This window comes from Panulirus ornatus, chromosome 11 (genome assembly GCF_036320965.1).
Source record: "Panulirus ornatus isolate Po-2019 chromosome 11, ASM3632096v1, whole genome shotgun sequence".
NCBI lineage: Eukaryota > Metazoa > Arthropoda > Malacostraca > Decapoda > Palinuridae > Panulirus > Panulirus ornatus.
In genome coordinates this window covers 33,814,167-33,839,279 of record NC_092234.1, presented here as the reverse complement: position 1 = coordinate 33,839,279, position 25,113 = coordinate 33,814,167, and the positions used below count along the sequence as shown (strand labels likewise).

Sequence of the window (25,113 nt, the reverse complement as noted above, 5' to 3'; positions counted from 1 at the left end):
GCCTTCTACGACACGCAGGGAATACATGGGAAGTATTCTTTCTCCCCTATCCCAGGGATAACATAGACATATACATTTGCTTGTCTTCATCCATTCCCAGTGCCACCCAGCCCCACAGGATCAGCATCGCCACTAACTGCATCAGCGAGGTAGCACCATGAAAACAAACAAAAAAGGTCACATTCAATCACATTCAGTCTCTAGCTGCCATGTGCAAATTGGAGGTGGAAGGATGCAATGAAAAAGATTTTGAGTGATCAGGGTCTGAACATGCAGGAGAGTGATTGGCATGCAAGGAACAGAGAGAATTGGAACGATGAGGTATACAGGGTCGAAATGCTATCAATGGACTGAACCTGGGCATGCGAAACATCTGGGGTAAACCATGGAAAGGTCTGTGAGGCCTGGATGTGAATAGGGAGCTGTGGTTTCCGTGCACTACAAATGACATCTAACATTTTATGAGAATGGATGTGGCCTTTCTTAGACAGTTCCTGGTGCTACCTTGCTAATGTGGGAAATGGTGATCAATTATGAATAAAGAATAGGAACAATGTGGTATACTAAGGTTGATGTGCTGGCAATGGACTCAACCAGGGCATGTGAAACATCTGGGTCAAACCATGGAATGGTCTGTGGGGCCTGGTTGTGGATAGGGACCTGTGGTTTCAGTAATACGGGTAACGGCGATCATATATGAAAAAATTATATATATTTCTTCAACAAATCTTTAAACTTTTTAATATAGTGTTACCGCTATGGCATAATGCTAACTTTGGTATGTACACCTCTCGTTTAGGTGGCTTAGCTTCTCTGAGTAAGGATGAGAGTCAAGAAAGGACTATGGGACATGATAGTCCTCCTGACCGTGAGCTAAGGTTTGAGAGGAGCATGTGGTATAGCTAAACATAATGAAGGAAGTGCTGATGCATTCTCTCTATTATTGTTAACAGTAATGTGATATACTGTGCATATACTAAATACAAAATAAAAGACAGGACGAGATTTACATAAAAATATCCAACCAAAGAAGCCAGACATGTGGGCTTGTAGTGATGGAGCAAGCAAGAGAAGGAGAGAGAAATGACAGCCTTCTCTTTTTCTTTTTAACATGGTGGTCAGGGGGATAATAAAGAAGTAATTCTATCACCAACACTGTGCCCCAGTATGAAATAAGGGTACATAATACAGAGGGAAAAGAAGCTCATCAGACAGAAAGAAAAGAAAGTTCCATATACTCACCAGAAAGCTGTTAAACAACACTCACTCTCACTCTTTATCACCTCTTTATAAACGAAGGAGCTGTCAAACATAACCACATCCATTTCCACTGCCCTCAATTACTACTGAACCTGGCCAACATAAAAGTAATGACACAATTTTCTCTATTTTCTGTTACTTCTGAATGCCAAAGGTGGTGGTGCTTGTGGTAATGCTAATGGTGGAGGTGGTGTTGCAGGTTATAACTGATCTCTTCTTGACAGTTTGTAGTTGTTGTTGTTGTTATAATTGACTGTTCTTGACTGCTAATGAGTGATGATGGATGATGGTGGTATTGGTGTTGCTGGTATTAGAATTAACACTGGCATGGTAGACAGTGGCGGTACTGATGGGTAGTGGTGGTGCTGGTAGTTGTGAAAATGATGATATTGGTACTGCTGGCAGTACTGATGAGTGGTAGTGTATGGTAGGGTGAGGTGCTGCTAGTGCTGGAGGTGGACTTAGTATTTTCATTCTTGTGTGTTACTGATTCTGCATTGTGTTTACTTTCATAAACAAACCAATACATCAAAAAACTTAATTAGAATAGAATAATACACGTCAAAGTAACTGCTAAAGAAAACAAACACATGCTTCCACAGTCACATCATCCTGGATCTGATGTAGGCAAGGATTTGCACTTATGTTCAATACACTGTTATGTTCCAGGTGACATACATTGTTTTTTCAAGCAGATTTTCTACCATATTAACATATATACTAAGTAATGACTCAAACTATACTACAAGTTAAAGGTTGCTTTTAATTCAGTTTTCCACCATTTGATTTCCTAGGTTATGATACTTCACAATTTTTTGTATAATTAGGCCACGATACTGCACAATTTCTTGTTATAATCAGACTATGATACTGCCAAATTTCTTGTATAATTAGGCCATGATACTACACAATTTCTTGTTATAATTAGGCTATGATACTGCACAATTTTTTGTTATAAAAAGTAAACCCCATTCAGAATGACTGTTATACTGCGAACATCAGCACTCAAATCCATGATTTAATCTTTTTGGGATTAGCTATATTTTTGTCAATAATAAGTGTAACAAGAAAATGACATTACAGAAGTTCACTCATTAAATAGTAGAGATGCTTCTCCAAAAAAGTGATTTCTTATTTCTTTTCTAACATGTATGTATGAAAATCAAAAATCACTTTCAACACTATTTCAACATATGCAACATTACAACATATGAATTTGGGTTGTATCACCACCATAAATTCATGGGTGGGGGAGGAAGGTTACTCTCTCATCACCTCCCTACCCAACACTAACACCATCTCAAATTTTCTTTTTAACTCATGGGATTCACTATTTAGTTGTTGTGGAATGAACTGTTGTAGTTGTTAACTCAAAAGTGGTAGATTCCAAAATTAATGAGAAAATGACACAACTGTGACTTCCTACTGAATGACTGCTCTGGCAAACAATTATCTGCTTCTCCAAAAAAGTGATTTCTCATTTCTTTTCTAACGTGTATGTATGAAAATCAAAAATCACTTTCAACACTGTTTCAACATATGCAACATTACAACATATGAATTTGGGTTGTACCACCACCATAAATTTGAGGGTGGGGGAGGAAGGTTACTCTCTCATCACCTCCCTACCCAACACTAACACCATCTCAAATTTTCCTTTAACTCATGGGATTAACTATTTAGTTGTTGTGGAATGAACTGTTGTAGTTGTTAACTCAAAAGTGGTAGATTCCAAAATTAATGAGAAAATGACACAACTGTGTACTTTCTACTGAATGACTGCTCTGGCAAACAATTACCTGCTATTGCCACAGCATTTTTGAGACGTTTTTTAATTCTTTCTGTATCTACATTATCTACTTTTTAGAAACACTAGATAATGGGTCACTGGACAGTGGTGACCATGCATTGTTTCAGATGCTTACACTACTAATCCCTATGTTCTGGAGCTTGTCTACATATACCAGAAATAAACAAAATATTCTGGAAGAAGAAAGTTAAGAGTAAATGTGAATAAGAGCAAGGTTATTAGGTACAGTAGGGTTGAGGGTCAAGTCAATTGGGAGGTGAGTTTGAACGGAGAAAAACTGGAGGAAGTGAAGTGTTTCAGATATCTGGGAGTGGATCTGGCAGCGGATGGAACCATGGAAGCGGAAGTGGATCATAGGGTGGTGGTGGTGGTGGTGGTGGTGGTGGTGGTGGTGGTGGTGGTGGTGGTGGGGGGGGGGGGATTCTGGGGGCCTTGAAGAATGTGTGGAAGTCGAGAACATTATCTCGGAAAGCAAAAATGGGTATGTTTGAAGGAATAGTGGTTCCAACAATGTTGTATGGTTGCGAGGCGTGGGCTATGGATAGAGTTGTGCGCAGGAGGATGGATGTGCTGGATGTGAGATGTTTGAGGACAATGTGTGGTGTGAGGTGGTTTGATCGAGTGAGTAACGTAAGGGTAAGAGAGATGTGTGGAAATAAAAAGAGCGTGGTTGAGAGAGCAGAAGAGGGTGTTTTGAAGTGGTTTGGGCACATGGAGAGGATGAGTGAGGAAAGATTGACCAAGAGGATATATGTGTCGGAGGTGGAGGGAGCAAGGAGAAGAGGGAGACCAAATTGGAGGTGGAAAGATGGAGTGAAAAAGATTTTGTGTGATCGGGGCCTGAACATGCAGGAGGGTGAAAGGAGCGCAAGGAATAGAGTGAATTGGAGCGATGTGGTATACCGGGGTTGACGTGCTGTCAGTGGATTGAATCAAGGCATGTGAAGCGTCTGGGGTAAACCATGGAAAGCTGTGTAGGTATGTATATTGCGTGTGTGGACGTATGTATATACATGTGTATGGGGGGGGGTTGGGCCATTTCTTTCGTCTGTTTCCTTGCGCTACCTCGCAAACGTGGGAGACAGCGACAAAGTATAAAAAAAAAAAAAAAAAAAAAAAATTCTGGAAATCATAAAAGAACAATAAATTTTCCAGTTATCAAAGGATTCTGGTATCAAGATGATCAAGTGTGAATGAAAATCATTACATCATACTTCACCCAAGCAGTGTATACAAATACTTTTCCTAAAAACATTTTCACCAAAAAATCTACTGACAATTTTACTTACTTTAACACCCTCGCCTGACATAGCTGAGCATGCCTGTATCTGCCATGTGCGGTCCCGAATGGTATGTAACTGAAGACCCTCTGCTATCTCTGAAGCAGGAGCAGCATTGAAAAGGTCTTGCTTATTTGCAAATATCAAGACGGGCACACCTGTAAGGAAATGAAAAATCTATTTAAGTCATTTTCCATACTTGTTTGCCGTATCCAAAGTAGCAAGCTAACATCAAGAACAATTCAACCGCACCAATTTAAATTATGTTTCACCTACCTAGTCTTCCAGCCTCTAAAAAGAAAATATAACAAAGCTGCAAATCACACAAAACTGAGCTCTAAGAACAATCAGTGACTGCCAAGCCACCACAAACACTTAAAATCTTCACAATGAAATGAAGATCATCCCAATACAAACCCACCTCAACATGCTTGGCACTAAATTCTATGCAACAGCACCAAGCCCTTCCACCTTAACCACTCTAACCAACAGCCCCCAAGTAGAAGCAAAAACCTTACCCCTGCTTCATACTTCAGTAATCTCCACTTGAGGACCTCACTACCCCCAACAATTATAACAGACATAACACACACACACACTGAAATAACCCATAAAACTGAACAACCAACCTCCTAAATCAGTTTTAAACTCCAAACCACCAGACATACATAAAACAGAAACTACACTCCCCAGACAAACTTGAGTAACACTCTCCTGTTTACACTCTGGACATCACCCATCAACCTAAACCAAGACCCTAAATGCCTATAATGCAGTTTTCATAAGGAAGACATCAAGCACTGACTAATGAACTGGCCTGCACTCTCTGCAAACAGAAGCAAACACATCACAAAACTTTACAACCTGAGGTCCCGACCAATAAATGTGGCCAACTTCCTGAGTGCTGCAAATGCAGAAGTGAGTCACAGGATGGGGGAAGAGGCAAAGGTTCTGGGAGCGATGAAGAATGTGTGGAAGGAGGAACATTATCTTGGAGAGTAAAAATGGGTAGGTTTAAAGGAATATTAGTTCCAACAGTGTTATATGGTTGCAAGGCATGGGCTACAGATAGGGTTGTACAGAGGAGGGTGGATGTGTTGGAAATGAAATGTTTGAGGACAATATGTGGTGTGAGGTGTTTGATTAAGTAATGAAAGGGTAAGAGAGATGTTTGGAGAAAAAAAAAAGAGTATGATTGAGAGAGCAGAAGGGGGTGTGTTGACTTAGTTTGGATATATAGAAAAAATGAGTGAGGATATATGTGTCAGAGGTGGAGGGAACAAGGAGAAATAGGAGACCATATTGGAGGTGGAGAGATGGAGTGAAAAAGATTTTAATGAAAAGGTCTATGGGGCCTGGATAAGGATAGGGAACTGTGGTTTCAATGCATTACACAAGATGGCTAGAGACTGAGTGTGAATGAATGTGGCCTTTTTTGTATGTTTTCCTGGCGATACCTTGCTCAAGTGGGGGTAGCGATGCTGTTTCCTAAGGGGCGGGGTAGCACTAGGAATGGATGAAGACAAGCAAGTATGTATATGTACATGTGCATATATGTATGTCTGTGTATATATCATGTATGCATATAGTGATTCTTTTTTTTCATATCATTTGCCATTTCCTGCGTGAGCGAGGTAGCACTAAGAACAGAGGACTAAGCCTTTGAGGAAATATTCTCACTTGCCCTCTTCTCTGATCCTTCTTTTGGAAAATCAAAAAGAAGAGGGGAGGATTTCCAGCCCCCCACTCCCTCCCTATTTAGTCACCTTCTACGACACGCAGGGAATACATGGAAAGTATTCTTTCTCCCCTATCCCCAGGGATATATGCTGATTTATTTATTTATCTATTATACTTTGTCGCTGTCTCCTGTGTTAGCAAGGTAGCACAAGGAAACAGACAAAAGAATGGTCCAACCCACCCACATACACATGTATATACAAACACGTCCACACAAGCACATATACATACTTATACATCTCAACATATGCATATATATACATTCACAGACATATACATATGTACACATGTACATAATTCATACTTGCTGCCTTTATTAATTCCCGTCGCTACCTTACCACACATGAAATGACAACCCCCTCCCCCCATGCGCATAAGGTAGAGCTAGGAAAAGACAACAAAGGCCACATTCATTCACACTTAGTCTCTAGCTGTCATGTATGATGCACTGAAACCACAGCTCCCTTTCCACATCCAGGCCCCACACAACTTTCCATGGTTTACCCCAGACACTTCACATGCCTTGGTTCAAGCCATTGACAGCATATCGACCACGGTATAACTCATCATTCCAATTCACTCTATTCCTTGCACGCCTTTCACCCTCCTCCATGTTTAGGCCCTGATTGCTCAAGATCTTTTTCATTCCACCTCCAATTTGGTCTCCCACTTCTCCTCGTTCCCTCCACCTCTGACACATACATCCTCTTTGTCAATCTTTCCTCACTCATTCTCTCCATGTGATCAAACCATTTCAAAATCCCCTCTTCTGCTCTCTCAACCACACTCTTTTTATTACCACACATCTCTCTTACCCTTTCATTACTTACTCGATCAGACCACCTCACACCACATATTGTCCTCAAACATCTCATTTCCAACACATCACCCTCCTCCGCATAACTCTATCGATAGCCCACGCCTCACAACCATATCACAATGTTGGAACCACTATTCCTTCAAACATACCCATTCTTGCTTTACGAGATAATGTTCTCGCTTTAGACTCATTTTTCAATGCTCCCAGAACTTTTGCCCCCTCCCCCACCCTGTGGCTCACTTCTGCTTCCATGGTTCCATCCGCTGCCAAATCCACTCCCAGATATATGAAATACTTCATTTCCTCCAGTTTTTCTCCATTCAAACTTACCTCCCAACTGCCTTGTCCCTCAACCCTACTGTACCTAATAACCTTGCTCTTATTCACATTTACTCTCAGCTTTCTTCTTTCACACACTTTACCAAACTCACCAGCTTTTGCAGTTTCTCACACGAATCACCCACCAGCACTGCATCATCAGCGAACAACAACTCACTCACTTCCCAAGCTCTCTCATCCACAACAGACTGCATACTTGCCCCTCTTTCCAAAACTCCTGCATTCACCTCCCTAACAACCCCATCCATTAACAAATTAAACTATAGAGACATCATACACCCCTGCTGCAAACCAACATTCACTGAGAACCAATCACTTTCCTCTCTTCCTACTCGTACACATGCCTTACATCCTTGATAAAAACTTTTCACTACTTCTAACAACTTGCCTCCCACACCATATATTCTTAATACCTTTCATAAAGCATCTCTATCAACTCTATCATATGCCTTCTCCAGATCCATGAAAGCTACACACAAATCCATTCGCATTTCTAAGTATTTCTCACACACATTCTTCAGAGCAAATGTCTGATCTACACATCCTCTACCACCTCTGAAACCACACTGCTCTTCCCCAATCTGATGCTCTGTACATGCCTTCACCCTCTCAATCAATACCCTCCCACATAATTTCCCAGGAATACTCAACAAACTTATCCCTCTGTAATTTGAGCACTCACCTTTATCCCCTTGCCTTTGTACAATGGCACTATGCATGCATTCGACAATCCTCAGGCACCTCACCATGAGCCATATTTATGTATTTATTCATTATACTTTGTCGTTGTCTCCCGCGTTAGCGAGGTAGCACAAGGACACAGACGAAAGAATGGCCCAACCCACCCACATACGCATGTATATACATACATGTCCATACACACACATATACATATCTATAAATCTCAATGTATACATATATATACACACAGACATATACATATATACACATGTACATAATTCATACTGTCTGCCCTTATTCATTCCCGTCACGAACCCGCCACACATGAAATGAAAAACTCCTCCCCCCGCATGTGCTTTAGGTAGCACTAGGAAAAGACAACAAAGGCCACATTCATTCATGCTCAGTCTCTAGCTGTCATGTATAATGCACCGAAACCACAGCTCCCTTATCACATCTAAGCCCCACAGAACTTTCCATGGTTTACCCCAGATGCTTCACATGCCCTGGTTCAATCCATTTACAGCATGTCGACCCCGGTATACCACATCGTTCCAATTCACTCTATTCCTTGCACACCTTTCACCCTCCTCCATGTTCAGGCCCTGATCACTCAAAATCTTTTTCCCTTCATCTTTCCACCTCCAATTTGGACTCCCACTTCTCCTCGTTCCCTCCACCTCTGACTCATATTTCCTCTTGGTCAATCTTTCCTCACTCATTCTCTCCATGTGACCAAACCATTTCAAAACACCCTCTTCTGCTCTCTCAACCACACTCTTTTTATTACCACACATCTCTCGTACCCTTTCATTACTTACTCGATCAAACCACCTTTCACCACATACTGTCCTCAAACATCTCATTTCCAGCACATCCATCCTCCTCTGCACAACTCTATCTATAGCCTACGCCTCGCAACCATATAACATTGTTGGAACCACTATTCCTCCAAACATACCCAGTTTTGCTTTCCAAGATAACGTTCTCACCTTCCACACATTTTTCAATGCTCCCAGAACTTTCGCCCCCTCCCTCGCCCTATGATTCACTTCCGCTGCCATGGTTCCATCCACTGCCAAATCCACTCCCAGATATCTAAAACACTTCACTTCCCCTAGTTTTTCTCCATTCATACTTACCTCCCAACTGACTCATCTCTCAACCCTACTCTACATAATAACCTTGCTCTTATTCACATTTACTCTCAGCTTTCTTCTTTCACACACTTTACCAAATGTGTATATATATACATGTGTATGTGGGTGGGTTGGGCCATTCTTTCATTTGTTTCCTTGTGCTACCTCGCTGCGGGAGACAGCAACAAAGTATAATAATAAAATAAAAATACTATATATATATATATATATATATATTTTTATATATATATATATATATATATATATATATATATATATATATATATATATATATTGATTGAGAGGGTGAAGGCATGTACAGAGCATCAGATTGGGGAAGAGCAGTGTGGTTTCAGAAGTGGTAGAGGATGTGTGGATCAGGTGTTTGCTTTGAAGAATGTATGTGAGAAATACTTAGAAAAGCAAATGGATTTGTATGTAGCATTTATGGATCTGGAGAAGGCATATGATAGAGTTGATAGAGATGCTCTGTGGAAGGTATTAAGAATATATGGTGTGGGAGGCAAGTTGTTAGAAGCAGTGAAAAGTTTTTATCGAGGATGTAAGGCATGTGTACGTGTAGGAAGAGAGGAAAGTGATTGGTTCTCAGTGAATGTAGGTTTGCGGCAGGGGTGTGTGATGTCTCCATGGTTGTTTAATTTGTTTATGGATGGGGTTGTTAGGGAGGTAAATGCAAGAGTTTTGGAAAGAGGGGCAAGTATGAAGTCTGTTGGGGATGAGAGAGCTTGGGAAGTGAGTCAGTTGTTGTTCGCTGATGATACAGCGCTGGTGGCGGATTCATGTGAGAAACTGCAGAAGCTGGTGACGGAGTTTGGTAAAGTGTGTGGAAGAAGAAAGTTAAGAGTAAATGTCAATAAGAGCAAGGTTATTAGGTACAGTAGGGTTGAGGGTCAAGTCAATTGGGAGGTGAGTTTGAATGGTGAGAGGCTGGAGGAAGTGAAGTGTTTTAGATATCTGGGAGTGGATCTGTCAGCGGATGGAACCATGGAAGCGGAAGTGGATCATAGGGTGGGGGAGGGGGCGAAAATTCTGGGAGCCTTGAAGAATGTGTGGAAGTCGAGAACATTATCCCGGAAAGCAAAAATGGGTATGTTTGAAGGAATAGTAGTTCCAACAATGTTGTATGGTTGCGAGGCGTGGGCTGTGGATAGAGTTGTGCGCAGGAGGATGGATGTGCTGGAAATGAGATGTTTGAGGACAATGTGTGGTGTGAGGTGGTTTGATCGAGTAAGTAACGTAAGGGTAAGAGAGATGTGTGGAAATAAAAAGAGCGTGGTTGAGAGAGCAGAAGAGGGTGTTTTGAAATGGTTTGGGCACATGGAGAGAATGAGTGAGGAAAGATTGACCAAGAGGATATATGTGTCGGAGGTGGAGGGAACGAGGAGAAGAGGGAGACCAAATTGGAGGTGGAAAGATGGAGTGAAAAAGATTTTGTGTGATCGGGGCCTGAACATGCAGGAGGGTGAAAGGAGGGCAAGGAATAGAGTGAATTGGAGCGATGTGGTATACAGGGGTTGACGTGCTGTCAGTGGATTGAATCAAGGCATGTGAAGCGTCTGGGGTAAACCATGGAAAGCTGTGTAGGTATGTATATTTGCGTGTGTGGACGTGTGTATGTACATGTGTATGGGGGGGGGTTGGGCCATTTCTTTCGTCTGTTTCCTTGCGCTACCTCGCAAACGCGGGAGACAGCGACAAAGTATAAAAGAAAGAAAAAAAGATTTTTATTTTATCTATTTTGCTTTGTCACTGTCTCCTGCGTTAGCGAGGTAGCACAAGGAAACAGACGAAAGAATGCCCCAACCCACCCACATATACATGTATATACATGCATATCCACACACGCAAATATACACACCTATACATCTCAACGTATACATATATATATACACACACAGACATATACATATATATACACATGTACATAATTCATACTGTCTGCCTTTATTCATTCCCACCGCCACCTGACCACACATGAAATAACAACCCCTTCCCCCCTCATGTGTGCGAGGTAGCGCTAGGAAAAGACAACAAAGGCCACATTCTTTCACACTCAGTCTCTAGCTGTCATGTAGTAATGCACCAAAACCACAACTCCCTTTCCACATCCAGGCCCCGCAGAACTTTCCATGGTTTACCCCAGACACTTCAATCCCTGGTTCAATCCACTGACAGCACGTCGGCCCCAGTATACCACATCGTTCCAAATCACTCTATTCCTTGCACGCCTTTCACCCTCCTGCATGTTCAGGCCCCAATTGCTCAAAATCTTTTTCACTCCATCTTTCCACCTCCAATTTGGTCTCCCACTTCTCTTCGTTCCCTCCACCTCTGACACATATATCTCTTGGTCAATCTTTCCTCACTCATTCTCTCCATGTGACCAAACCATTTCAAAACACCCTCTTCTGCTCTCTCAACTACACTCTTTTTATTACCACACATCTCTCTTACTCTATTATCACTTACTCGATCAAACCACCTCACACCACATATTGTCCTCAAACATCTCATTTCCAGCACATCCACCCTCCTCCCCACACCTCTATCCATAGCTACTGCCTCGCTACCATATAACATTGTTGGAACCACTATTCCTTCAAACATACCCATTTTTGCTTTCCGAGATAATGTTCTTGACTTCCACACATTCTTCAACGCTCCCAGAACTTTTGCCCCCTCCCCCACCCTATGATTCACTTCCACTTCCATGGTTCCATCTGCTGCCAAATCCACTCCCAGATATCTAAAACACTTCACTTCCTCCAGTTTTTCTCCATTCAAACTTATCTCCCAAGTGACTTGACCCTCAACCCTACTGTACCCAGGGATAGGGGAGAAAGAATACTTACCACGCATTCCCCGTGTGTTGTAGAAGGTGACTAAAGGGGACGGGAGCAGGGGGTTAGAAACCCTCCCATCCTTGAATTTTGACTTTCTAAAATGGAAACAGAAGAAGTTCATCCTCCATGAAGGCTCCGACTGGGGTGTCTAAATGTGTGTGGATGTAACCAAGATGAGAAAAAGGAGAGATAGACAGAAGTTCATCCTCCTTGAAGGCTCAGACTGGGGTGTCTAAATGTGTGTGGATGTAACCAAGATGAGAAAAAGGAGAGATAGGTAGTATGTTTGAAGAAAGGAGCCTGGATGTTTTGGCTCTGAGTGAAACAAAGCTCAAGGGTAAAGAGGAAGAGTGGTTTGGGAATGTCTTGGGAGTAAAGTCAGGGGTTAGTGAGAGGACAAGAGAAAAGGAAGGAGTGTTGTGGGAGTATGTGATAAGGTGTAAGAAAGTAAACTCTAGATTGATATGGGTAAATCTGAAAGTGGATGGAGAGAGATGGGTGATTATTGGTGCCTATGCACCTGGTCATGAGAAGAAAGATCATGAGAGGCAAGTGTTTTGGGAGCAGCTGAGTGAGTGTGTTGGCAGTTTTGATGCATGAGACTGGGTTATAGTGATGGGGGATTTGAATGCAAGGGTGAGTAATGTGGCAGTTGAGGGAATAATTGGTGTACATGGGGTGTTCAGTGTTGTAAATGGTAATGGTGAAGAGCTTGTAGATTTGTGTGCTGAAAAAGGATTGTTTATTGGGAATACCTGGTTTAAAAAGAGAGATATACATAAGTATACATATGTAAATAGGAAAGATGGCCAGAGAGTTATTGGATTACGTGTTAATTGATAGGCATGTGAGAAACTTTTGGATATTAATGTGCTGAGAGGGGCAACTGGATGAGTAGGAAGAAAGGAGAGTGAATGGCTCCAAGTGAAGGTTGGTCTGTGGCAGGGTTGTGTGATATCACCATGGTTGTTCAATTTGTTTATGGATGGGGTGGTGGAGCAGGTTCATGAGAGAATCTTGGAGAGAGGTGCAATTATGCAGTCTATGGGGGATGAGAGGGCCTGGAGAATGAGTCACTTCTTTGCTGATGATACAGCACTGGTGGCAGATTCGAGAGAGAAACTGCAGAAGTTGGTGACTGAGTTTGGAAGGGTGTGTAAAAGGAGGAAGTTAAAAGTAAATGTGAATGAAAGCAAGGTTATTAAATTTAGCAAGGTTGTGAGATAGATTAGTTGGGGTGTGAACTGGAATGGAGAAAACTTGGAGAAAAAAAATTTAGATACCTAGTACTGGATGTGGCAGCCAATGGAAATATGGAAGCAGATTTGAGTCACAAGGTAGGTGAGGTAGCAAAGGTTCTGGATGCACTGAAGAATGTGTGGAAAGAGATTATGTTATCTGGGAGGGCAAAAATGGGTATGTTTGAAGGTGTAGTAGACCAAACAGTACTGTATGGATGCGAAGCATGGGCTTTAGATAAAGCTATGTGGAGGAGGGTGGATGTGTTGGAAATGGAATGTTTGAGGACACTATATGGTGTGAGGTGGTTTGATCAACTGAGTAATGAAAGGGAAAGAGAGGGATGTTGTAATGAAAAGAATGTAGTTGAGACAGCTGAAGAGAGTGTGCTGAAATGGTTTAGATACATGGAGAGAACGAGTGAGGAAAGGTTGACAAAAGGATGTCAGAAGGGGAGGGAATAGAGACTAAATTGTTTAACTAAATACTTCACATTCCTCGTCCAGTCCCTTGGCTTCATGTACTCTCACATTTTGTCACTCTCACATTTTGTCAATCTCTCCAGGCTTTTTGTAAAAAATTCCTCTTCCAGCAGCATACTTCCTAAACAGTGATTTTGCATCTTTACTCTTAATAACAAAAACATGCAAACATGAGCTATATAACATATTGTAATCTTTTGAATTCACTTGATTATAAAAGCAAACAGTGCATATGTGTGATACATTACATAACTGAAAGTGAAACTTCTCTAAATCGAAAATAATTTGTGCTCAGATGTTTTGGCAAAGACAGATTTTGAGCTAAGAGGTACTGTTTAACTTAAAGATCCCCTAACACTTTTTGGATCAAAGAGATATTGGCAATGTTACATTCTTTTTTCTGAAAATTACGTATGCTGTGCTTCTACGATAAAAAAAAATTGGAAGAAAAATTCTTTTTGTCATACTCGTCTGCCATTTCCTGCATTAGTGAGGTACCAGGAACAGAAAATCAAAAAAATAAAAGAATAAATAAATAAATAAATAAATACAGTGGATGTGCTAAAATGGTTTGGACATATGGAAAAAATGAGTGAGGAAAGGTTGACAAAGAGGATATATGTGTCAGAAGTGAAGGAAACAATGAGAAAAGGGAGACCAAATTGGAGATGGAAAAATGGAGTGAAAATTACTTTAAGCAATTGAGGCCTAAGCATGCAAGGGACAGAGTGAACAGGAATGATATGGTATACTGGGGTCAATAAGTTGTCAATGGACTGAACCAGTATATGTGAAACATCTGGGGTAAATCATGGAAAGGCCTGAGGGACCTGGTTGTGGATTGAGAGCTGTGGTTTTGGTGCACCATACATGACATTCAGAGAAAGGATGTGGCCTTTCTTCATCTGCTCTTAGTACTACCTTGCTAATGTGGGAAATGGCAATAAGTATGAAAAAAAAAAGTGATTGAGGCCTGAACCTGCAGGAGAGTGAAATGTTTGCACAGAACAGAATGTGCTGGAATGACGTGGTATAAAAGGGTAGATATGCTGTCCGTGGAATGAACCATGGCAAGTGAAAAGGCTGGTGTAAACCAAGGAAAGGTCTGTGGGGCCTGTTTGTGGATAGGAAGCTGTAGTTTTGGTGCACTCCACATGGCAGCTAGAGAATGGATGTGTGTGAATGAAGTCTTTCTTCTTGTTTCTGGAAACATGGAAAACAGTGATTATGAAAAAATCAATAAATGAGAGAATAAATTTTCTTAAAGTTACCCTTTCACCCATTACCATAAAAAGTAAAATTTTTGAAAAAGCTTTATATCCAACTCCATTCATGTTAAGACAGTTTAATAGTAAGCAGATTAGCCTTTTGTTAGTGGTGGTATATGACTAGAAGCATAACAAAAGAGACAGACAGATGGATGGAAGAAGGCTAGTGGCAGAAATATCAAAGAATTTGAAAGGGTGAAAAAATGTACCCCCTAAGGAGTTGTTACCTGAAAAGCTGAGGGGATCTGAAACAGTATTGGGCAAAGTTAGGATACTGGGGAGGCAGTTTAACACCACATCATTGAAGAGTGCCATGATGGTAAGCGGTAAGGCATGTACTGTATAGGTTAGAGAAAGACAGAAAATTAAGGCGGTATGAACATTTAAGGAAGCTGGAGGAAGAAAGAGCGTAAAAGCTAAACCTACCATAAAATAGCAATGAGTGGGGAAAAAATATTTAGAATACAAAGAATAGCTAAAAGAATAAGTATCAATAAAGGGACAAAAGATGAAGATTTCAGAAGTAAAATAAATCAGAATTCAAAAGAGAAAAAAAATTTCAGTTAAGTGATAAAAGTATAAATGAGGTATGTGTGAGAAGTACATCACAACCGGTTGACATCACCATAATTATTTTGTTTTTATGCATGCAATATGATAATGAACCATGGAGAAAAAAATGCTGCCACATTTTTTGCATACACATGATACTGTGGTGTTAGCTAAATTAGAGCAAGAGTTAGACAGAATTGTGGGCCTGTTCAATTATGTTGCTGCCTGAAAGTGAATGTGAATAAAACTAAGATATTAAGTGTATGAATGGTAAGGGTGGTCAGACTGCAAGATCAACGTGCATATTGAAGACCTAGAAATTGTGAAGGAGGATAAGTATTTGGGAATAAAGTTTAGGCAGGATGGTAATGGGACAGCTGAAGCTAAAAGGAAAGTCATGCAAGGGGGAAAAATTGAGGTGCACTGAAAGCTATGGTGAAAGGGAAAAACTTAAGTGCAGAGAACACAAAATTCCTGCTCGAAGTAGCTTACATCACATAGAGCTGGAAGATAGGAAGGAGTTTAGATATTTGGAAATAAAGTTCAGCAAGGATGGCATTGGAAAGGTGGATGTTGAAAATTATGCCAAGGAGAAAATCAAAGGTGCACTGAAAGCTCTGGTGAATGGAAAAAAAAATTTAAGGGTAAAGTGTACAAAAAGCCTTCATGAAAGAGAACTCATCACAGATGCGAACTAAAGTGTATATAGGTAAGAAAAAAAAAACCAGGTGAAGTAGAGATGGATAACTTGCATAATATAGTTGGAATAATGAGGATATATAAAATGAAGAATGAAGTCATGAGAAGGTTATGTGGCATGGAGATGTCACTGAAAGATGCACGGATGAAAATCTTTTAGGATGGTTTGTTCAGGTAGAAAGTATGACAGATGACAGATTGGTCAAGAGGACATATGGCAGTACAATCAATGGTACAAGGAGGAAAGGAAGACTGTAGAGGGGAAAAATAGATGTAGAAGTGATCAAAGCCATTAAGGTTACAATGGAAGCACTACAGAAGTGGTATGAATGAAGAAATTGGCCTCACTTGAAGAATTAAATCAGTATGGAAAGTAAAATCATATGAAGCCTTCTTATAGGTATGGGAGTCCATGTTTCACTTTAACATACAAGACATACTGATTTAAAATGTGTATGAATGATGTTCAAGAGCAGCATGAACCTCATCTAACCTATCATACTAGGAAAGGGGTAATGATAAAAAATATGTACAGCCTTAGTTAATGAATTCCTTTACTATTCAACAATTATCACACAAATCAAGTATCAAGCTGCATGCACCTGAACCACTCCATGTATATATAGGACTAGAGGCATTCTGTCTGACCTCTTTAAAAAATCTGAGGGCAATACTGATATGTCTACAGTAATGATAAAATAATGAATGCCTTACCAGCTAGCTTTTCTTCACTAAGAATTTCTCCAAGCTCTTGCCCAGTCTCTTCAAGTCGTCTTCTATCACCACTATCAATGACATAGATCTGGTATGTGCATGGAAAGAATGGTGCAAGAAATTAATAATGTAGCTGAATAATCCTCAATCAATATACTGATAAATTGTCATACTACTCTGCCACTTTTCAGGAATCACTGATCAAACTTGGGTTCACCTAAACATCAATGAAGGGAAAGCATATGAAAAATAATAAATAGTAATTGGTCATAACATAATAATGATGTAGTGCCACACCTATCATCCTGTTAGGGTATAAAAACAGTCTCCTAGATCAAAATTGATTTTTGGCACAACACTTTTCTATGTTTACATGCTGTTCATATGGAAAGGCAGTTGTATATATGGCCTACTGAGCCTAATAACCTTGTTCTTATTCAAAGTTACTCTCAACTTTCTCCTTTCACACACTTTAACAAACTTGGTCACCAACCTCTGCAGTTTCTCACCCGAGTCAGCCATTACTGAAATGGTTTTGATTAAGGCCCCAGTTTCCTGTGCCACCTCAGCTAACATAAAAAGGATGTTTGGAAACAATTAAATCTTAGCATCTAAACTGAACTCCTAATTTCTATGGGACACAATTACTTACATTAGTGATATAAGGTTTCCAAACCAAATTAAATACTACAGTGATACCAAGTATGTTTATTATATTTAGTGCTGGAATTATAGATAAATTAACACCCTTGCATACAATGATATGATCATTGTGTCAATTACTAGTTTCATGCAATTTGTCACTCAACCAAGGCTTTGCAGAAAAATTGACCTTTTTTTCTTTCTTTCTTTCAAACTATTCGCCATTTCCCGCGTTAGCGAGGTAGCGTTAAGAACAGAGGACCGGGCCTTTGAGGGAATATCCTCACGTGGCCCCCTTCTCTGTTCCTTCTTTTGGAAAATAATAATAATAAAAAAAAAAAAAATTGACCTAAAATAGAATATTTATAACTGACACTGAATTTTGGCAGAAAATGCTGTGTGCTAGCCTTTTAAAAACTTTCTCTAGTTCCTCTCACACACTCCTATTCTCCACAGTGCATTAATATTCAACTGAAAAACTATTTGTACAGCATTTATTAAGTGTATTTGGTGTGTATTTGGTGTATTTATATTTCACTAATTCAAACTTGTAACATATGAACTGCTATTTTGTTTAGCAATAACTGCCCTTCTGAGCATGTGATAAACATCTCATATCTCTGTAAAAATTATGTGAAAGGTTGTTATTCCTGGTACATAAGCATTTATTTTTGTTAATCATTCCAATTTGATTACGCTTTCATGATCCACTTTTTTAACAAGAAATTAATCTTAATGCTTTTCTATACCTGAGATATACTAAGAATTTACTATTTCTTATTCTGTTCTACAAGTATGAGAGAATAATAAAATAAATATTCATAGGGAAACTCACAAGCACATCAGTATTTTCAAAGTAGTTCCTCCAATATGGTCGTATCTTTCGTTGGCCACCTATATCCCAAACATTGAGCTTGAATCCATCAGACTGGACAGACTTTATATTGAAACCTTGAGTTGGGTTAGTTTGTGCTATATCCTCTGAGGCTAATTTCTTCAGTAAAGTTGTTTTACCCGCATTATCCAGACCAAGCAAAAGTATGCGCAACTCTTGATCTGGAGTTGACTTCAGTTTTCGTAGAAGGGAAAGGAGACCCTGAAAATACAACAATCACCATTATTCACTTTCAGGGTTAATTGCCTTTTAAAATCTTCAATACTTTTAGTAACACAGTAATGACTTTCCATCAATCTAATAATCATTAGAAAGTGATAAATGATGCCTACACATTTCTATCAACAAACTTTGAACACTTTCTGGTTGTCACAGATTTTGTATTAACATGTTTGAGGTTCTTTCTTGGCTCTGTAAATATATTCATCAGAACTTTATAATTCACAAATCTACTGAAACCTGCAACATCAGTGCTCCTTCATAATAATGTAATGTAAATTATTAATGAATATAGCAGCTAAATATTCCCTGCAAATAAAGATTTGGCACATGTCCACAAAAGAAAAACAAGAATGGTGTTCCAAAGAAATATGAATCTGAATTTTAAGAGAATATCAAGTCTGGATGAAATTGAATAAAAGTAGAAAAAGAGTGTGAGTATTGCCAGTAATGTAACATAGGATGAAGTGAGTATTGCCAGTAATGCAACATAGGATGAAGCTTATATAAGATGGAAAGAGTATTTCAAAGAAATTATCAAAGATAACGGTGAAAGTGACATGTCTATCAGAATAGTAGAAAGAGAGTAAGGAAGTAGGTAAATAGGTATATTGGATAGCATGACATTACAAAGGTTGAAGTCAAAAGAGCAAGAAAACTCTTACAGAATGGAGGAGCTGGGGACATAAATGAAGTGGTGCACAAGATGGTAAAGAGTGGAGTGAAAACTGCTGTGGAATGATTCTAGAAAATGAATGTGGAAGCATGGAGAAGTGGTTATGTGCCTGATGACTGGATGAAGGCAGCATCTGTTAAACTCTATGGTGGAAAGGGAGTAAAAGTGAGAGTAATCAATAAATAGTCTTCCTAACATAACCAGCATGGTATATGAGAGTGTAGTAACTGATCCTATCAAAATAATCAGTGAACTCATTGTTGGTAGAACAAAATGGGTTTAGGATGGGAAGAGGGAGTGAAGATATAAATCTTGTTCTTAAACAAGCAGTGGAGAAAGTTCTGAAGCATATATGCATGTTAACATTTATGGATTTAGAAAAAGTACATCAGAAAGTGAGCAAGATAGTATTCTGGGAGGTTTTGACAATATGGCATACATGGAAGACTTCTGAATGCAAGTGAGAGCTTTTATAAAGGTAGTGCATGTATGAAAGTAAGTGATGGTATGAATGAGTGGTTTGAAATAAGTGTGAGAATGCAAGGTAATTGTCTGGTTACAATGGTTCTTTACGTTTTCATATGGATGGAGCATTGCATAAAATGAGAGGAACGTGGAGTGACTGGTGTGATATTCAATTTTGGTGAAGCTGAATGAAAATAGCTGCAATTGCCATATGCAGTTGATGCTGTGTTTTCATCTAAATCAGAGGAAGAGCTTGGTGAGCTAATTTGATGACGAACGCAAGAAGAGGATGCTTAAAGTGAATGTAAATTAAAAGAAAACTTCATGTTAGCTTTTTGAAAAAGAAGGGATATCAGATTTAAGATCAGTTTGCATGATGAAAAACTGAGAGTTGTGGATGAGTTTAAATATTTAGGAGTAAATTCATATAGGATGGTATTGGAAAAGCTGAAGTTGAAAGATGTCATGCAAGGAAGAAAAATTAAGGGTGCAATGAAAGAAATGGTGAATGGGAAAACTTTACGCAAAGTAAGTGCAAAAAGAAACATGTCCAAATGCTAATGTATGAATGTTATGCCCAAGTATATATAGGTTATAACTGGTCAAGCATGTAGGTTCTGAAGTTGGGGTGGTATGTGAAGTGAGAGTCATGGAGAGTGGTTTGGTGAAAAAAGAAGGTGGTGACAGCCTTACATGGGACGAAATGTGGAAAGGTGTTTGGAGTGGATTTTACTGCAGCTGAATTCATTAAGAAAGGGGGGTGACTTTGATGCTGATTGGTCGGTAAGGATTTTCATTGGTTGGTTGTATGGGTCATGGTGAGGTGCCTGATTATAGGGGGAATGCATGCATAATGCCACTGTATGAAGGTAAAGTGTGATAAAGGTGAGTGTTCTAACTACAATGGTATGTTTGTTGAGTATATTTGGTAAGTTGTATGGTGGGGTTACTGACTGAGAGGGTGAAAGCATGTACAGATCATCAGACTGTGGAGCAGCGTGGTTTCAGAAGTAGTAGATGAAGTGTGGATCAGGTATTTGCTTTAAGAAACATGTATGAGAAATACTTAGAGATGCATGCGGATTTGTATCTGGCATTTATGGGCTTGGAGAAAACATATGATACAGTTGATAACGATGCCTTAAGAATATATGGTGGGAAAGGATAACTGCTAAAAGCAGTGAGAGGTTTTATCAAGGGTGTGAGGCATGAGTACAAGTAGGAAGAAAGGAGAGCGAATAGTTCTAAGTGAAGGATGGGTTGCAGTAGGGGTGTGTGATGTCATCAAGGTTGTTAAATATATTCATGGATGGCATGGCGAGGCAGGTAAAGGTGAGACTCCAGGATAGAGGGACAAGTATGCAGACTGTGGGGGATTACAGGGCCTGGGAAGTGAGTCATTAGTTGTTAGGTGATGATGCAACATTGGTTATTGACCTAAGTGAGAAGCAGCAGAAACTGGTGACTGAATTTGGAAGAATGTGTGAAAGGAGATAGTTGTGAGTAATGTAAATACAAGTAAGGTTATTATGTTTAATACGGTTGAGGGACAGGTTATTTGAGGGGCGAGTCTGAACAGCAAAAACTTGGAGGAAGTGAAGTGTTTTGAATAACTGAGAGGAAACATGACTGTGAATGTAACCATGGAAGCGGACATGAGTCACAGGGTGGGAGAGTGGATAAAGGTTCTATGAACGCTGAAGAATGTGTGGAAAGAGAGAAAGTTATCTGGTAGGGACAAAAATGGGTATTTCTGAGGGAACAGTAGTTCCAACAATACTAGATGATGCAAGGCATGGGCTATAGAAAAGGCTGTTCAGAGGAGGGTGGATGTGTTGGAAATGAAATGTTTGAGGACAATATGTGGTGTGAGGTGGTTTGATTAAGTAATGAAAGGGTAAGAGGGATGTGTGGTAATAAAGGAGTATAGTTATGAGAGCTGAAGAGGGTATGTTGAAATGGTTTGGACATTTAGAGAAAATGAGTCAGGTACAGTTGACAAGTGGAGGGAAGAAAGAGAACAGATAGATCAAATTGGAGATGGAAGGATGGAGTGAAAAAAAAATTTGAGCAATTGGGGCCTGAGCATGCAGGAGGGTGAAAGACATGCAGTATATAGAATGAATTGGAATGATGTTATGCTAGGGTCGATGTGCTGTCAATGTACTGAACCAGGGTATGTGAAGCATCCAGGGTAAACCATGGAAAGTTCTGTATGGCCTGGTTGTGGACAGGGAGCTATGGTTTCAGTGCATTACACATAACATACAGAGAATGGACATGAGCAGATGTGGTCTTTCTTCATATCTTCCAGGCACTACCTTGCTAACATAGAAAATGGCACTTAAGCAAGAAAAAATAAAAAATTGAATAAAAATTGATCTTTGTGGGGCATGGATGTGGAAAGAGAGCTGTGGTTTCGGTGCATTACACATGACAGCTAGAGACCAAGTGTGAACGAATGTGGCTTTTGTTGTCTTTTCCTTGCGCTACCTTACATGCGCACAGAAGGAGGGGGGTGCCATTTCATGTGTAACAGGGTGGCGACAGGAATGGATGAAGGGAGCAAGTATGAATATGTATATGTGTATTCCTGGGAAATTATATGGGAGGGTATTGATTGAGAGGGTGAAGGCATGTACAGAGCATCAGATTGGGGAAGAGCAGTGTGGTTTCAGAAGTGGTAGAGGATGTGTGGATCAGGTGTTTGCTTTGAAGAATGTATGTGAGAAATACTTAGAAAAGCAAAGGGATTCGTATGTAGCATTTATGGATCTGGAGAAGGCATAGGATAGAGTTGATAGAGATGCTCTGTGGAAGGTATTAAGAATATATGGTGTGGGAGGCAAGTTGTTAGAAGCTGTGAAAAGTTTTTATCGAGGATGTAAGACATGTGTACATGTAGGAAGAGAGGAAAGTGATTGGTTCTCAGTGAATGTCGGTTTGTGGCAGGGGTGTGTGATGTCTCCATGATTGTCTAATTTGTTTATGGATGGGGTTGTTAGGGAGGTTAATGCAAAAGTTTTGGAAAGAGGAGCAAGTATGCAGTCTGTTGTGGATGAGAGAGCTTGGGAAGTGAGTCAGTTGTTGTTCGCTGATGATACAGCGCTGGTGGCTGATTTGTGTGAGAAACTGCAAAAGCTGGTGACTGAGTTTGGTAACGTGTGTGAAAAAAGAAAGCTGAGAGTAAATGTGAATAAGAGCAAGTTATTAAGTACAGTAGGGTTGAGGGACAAGTCAATTGGGAGGTAAGTTTGGATGGAGAAATACTGGAGGAAATGAAGTGTTTTAGATATCTGGGAGTGGATTTGGCAGCAGATGGAACCATGGAAGCAGAAGTGAATCATAGGGTGGGGGAGGGGGCGAAAGTTCTGGGAGCATTGAAGAATGTGTGGAAGTCGAGAGCAAATTTGCGGACCTCGGAATCAGGGAAGAGAGAACATTATCTCGGAAAGCAAAAATGGGTGTGTGAAGGAATAGTGGTTCCAACAATGTTATATGGTTGTGAGGCGTGGGATATGGATAGAGTTGTGCGGAGGAGGGTGGCTGTGTTGGAAATGAGATGTTTGAGGACAATATGTAGTGTGAGGTGGTTTGATCAAGTAAGTAATAATAGGGTAAGAGAGATGTGTGGTAATAAAAAGAGTGTGGTTGAGAGAGCAAATGAGGGTGTTTTGAAATGGTTTGGTTACATGGAGAGAATGAGTGAGGAAAGATTGACCAAGAGGATATATGTGTCAGAGGTGGAGGGAACGAGGAGAAGTGGGAGACCAGATTGGAGGTGGAAAGATGGAGTGAAAAAGATTTAGAGTGATCGGGGCCTGAACATGCAGGAGAGTGAAAGGCGTGCAAGGAATAGAGTGAATTGGAACGATGTGGTATACTGGGGTCGACGTGCTGTCAATGGATTGAACCAGGGCATGTGAAGCGTCTGCGGTAAACCATGGAGAGTTTGGGGGCCTGGATGTGGAAAGGGAGCTGTGGTTTCGGTGCATTATTACATGACAGCTAGAGACTGAGTGTAAACGAATGTGGCCTTTGTTGTCTTTTCCTAGCACTACCTCGCGCACATGAGGGGGGGAGGGGGTTGGTATTTCATGAGTGATGGGGTAGAGATGGGAATGAACATGGGCAGAAAGTATGTATTATGTACATGTTTATACATGTATATGTCTGTGTGTGTATATATATATATATATATATATATATATATATATATATATATATATATATATATATATATATATATATATATATATATTTTTTTTTTTTTTTCTTTTGCTTTGACGCTGTCTCCCGCGTTTGCGAGGTAGCGCAAGGAAACAGATGAAAGAAATGGCCCAACCCACCCCCATACACATGTATAAACATACGTCCACACACGAAAATATACATACCTACACAGCTTTCCATGGTTTACCCCAGACGCTTCACATGCCTTGATTCAATCCACTGACAGCACGTCAACCCCAGTATACCACATCGCTCCAATTCACTCTATTCCTTGCCCTCCTTTCACCCTCCTGCATGTTCAGGCCCCAATCACACAAAATCTTTTTCACTCCATCTCTCCACCTCCAATTTGGTCTCCCTCTTCTCCTCGTTCCCTCCACCTCCGACACATATATCCTCTTGGTCAATCTTTCCTCACTCATTCTCTCCATGTGACCAAACCTTTTCAAAACACCCTCTTCTGCTCTCTCAACCACGCTCTTTTTTATTTCCACACATCTCTCTTACCCTTACGTTACTCACTCGATCAAACCACCTCACACCACACATTGTCCTCAAACATCTCATTTCCAGCACATCCATCCTCCTGCGCACAACTCTATCCATAGTCCACGCCTCGCAACCATACAACATTGTTGGAACCACTATTCCTTCAAACATACCCATTTTTGCTTTCCGAGATAATGTTCTCGACTTCCACACATTCTTCAAGGCTCCCAGAATTTTCGCCCCCTCCCCCACCCTATCATCCACTTCCGCTTCCATGGTTCCATCCGCTGCCAGATCCACTCCTAGATATCTAAAACACTTCACTTCCTCCAGTTTTTCTCCATTCAAACTCACCTCCCAATTGACTTGACCCTCAACCCTACTGTACCTAATAACCTTGCTCTTATTCACATTTACTCTTAACTTTCTTCTTTCACACACTTTACCAAACTCAGTCACCAGCTTCTGCAGTTTCTCACATGAATCAGCCACCAGCGCTGTATCATCAGCGAACAACAACTGACTCACTTCCCAAGCTCTCTCATCCCCAACAGACTTCATACTTGCCCCTCTTTCCAAAACTCTTGCATTCACCTCCCTAACACCC

The 25,113-nt window shown here is 40.3% G+C and overlaps 1 protein-coding gene across 2 annotated transcripts in view; it reads right to left on the bottom strand.

Annotated features, from left to right (window-relative positions):
* Positions 1 to 25,113, bottom strand: part of LOC139751390 (ADP-ribosylation factor-like protein 3) — a 44,237-nt gene that overhangs the window by 10,595 nt on the left and 8,529 nt on the right. For both annotated transcript variants that reach the window (XM_071666767.1, XM_071666768.1), the window contains exons 2-4: positions 18,365 to 18,625; positions 16,888 to 16,975; positions 4,360 to 4,508 (exon numbers count right to left, since the gene is read on the bottom strand). In XM_071666767.1, coding sequence (XP_071522868.1) covers positions 4,360 to 4,508; positions 16,888 to 16,975; positions 18,365 to 18,625 — 498 coding nt within the window. The remainder of the gene's footprint in view (positions 1 to 4,359; positions 4,509 to 16,887; positions 16,976 to 18,364; positions 18,626 to 25,113) is intronic.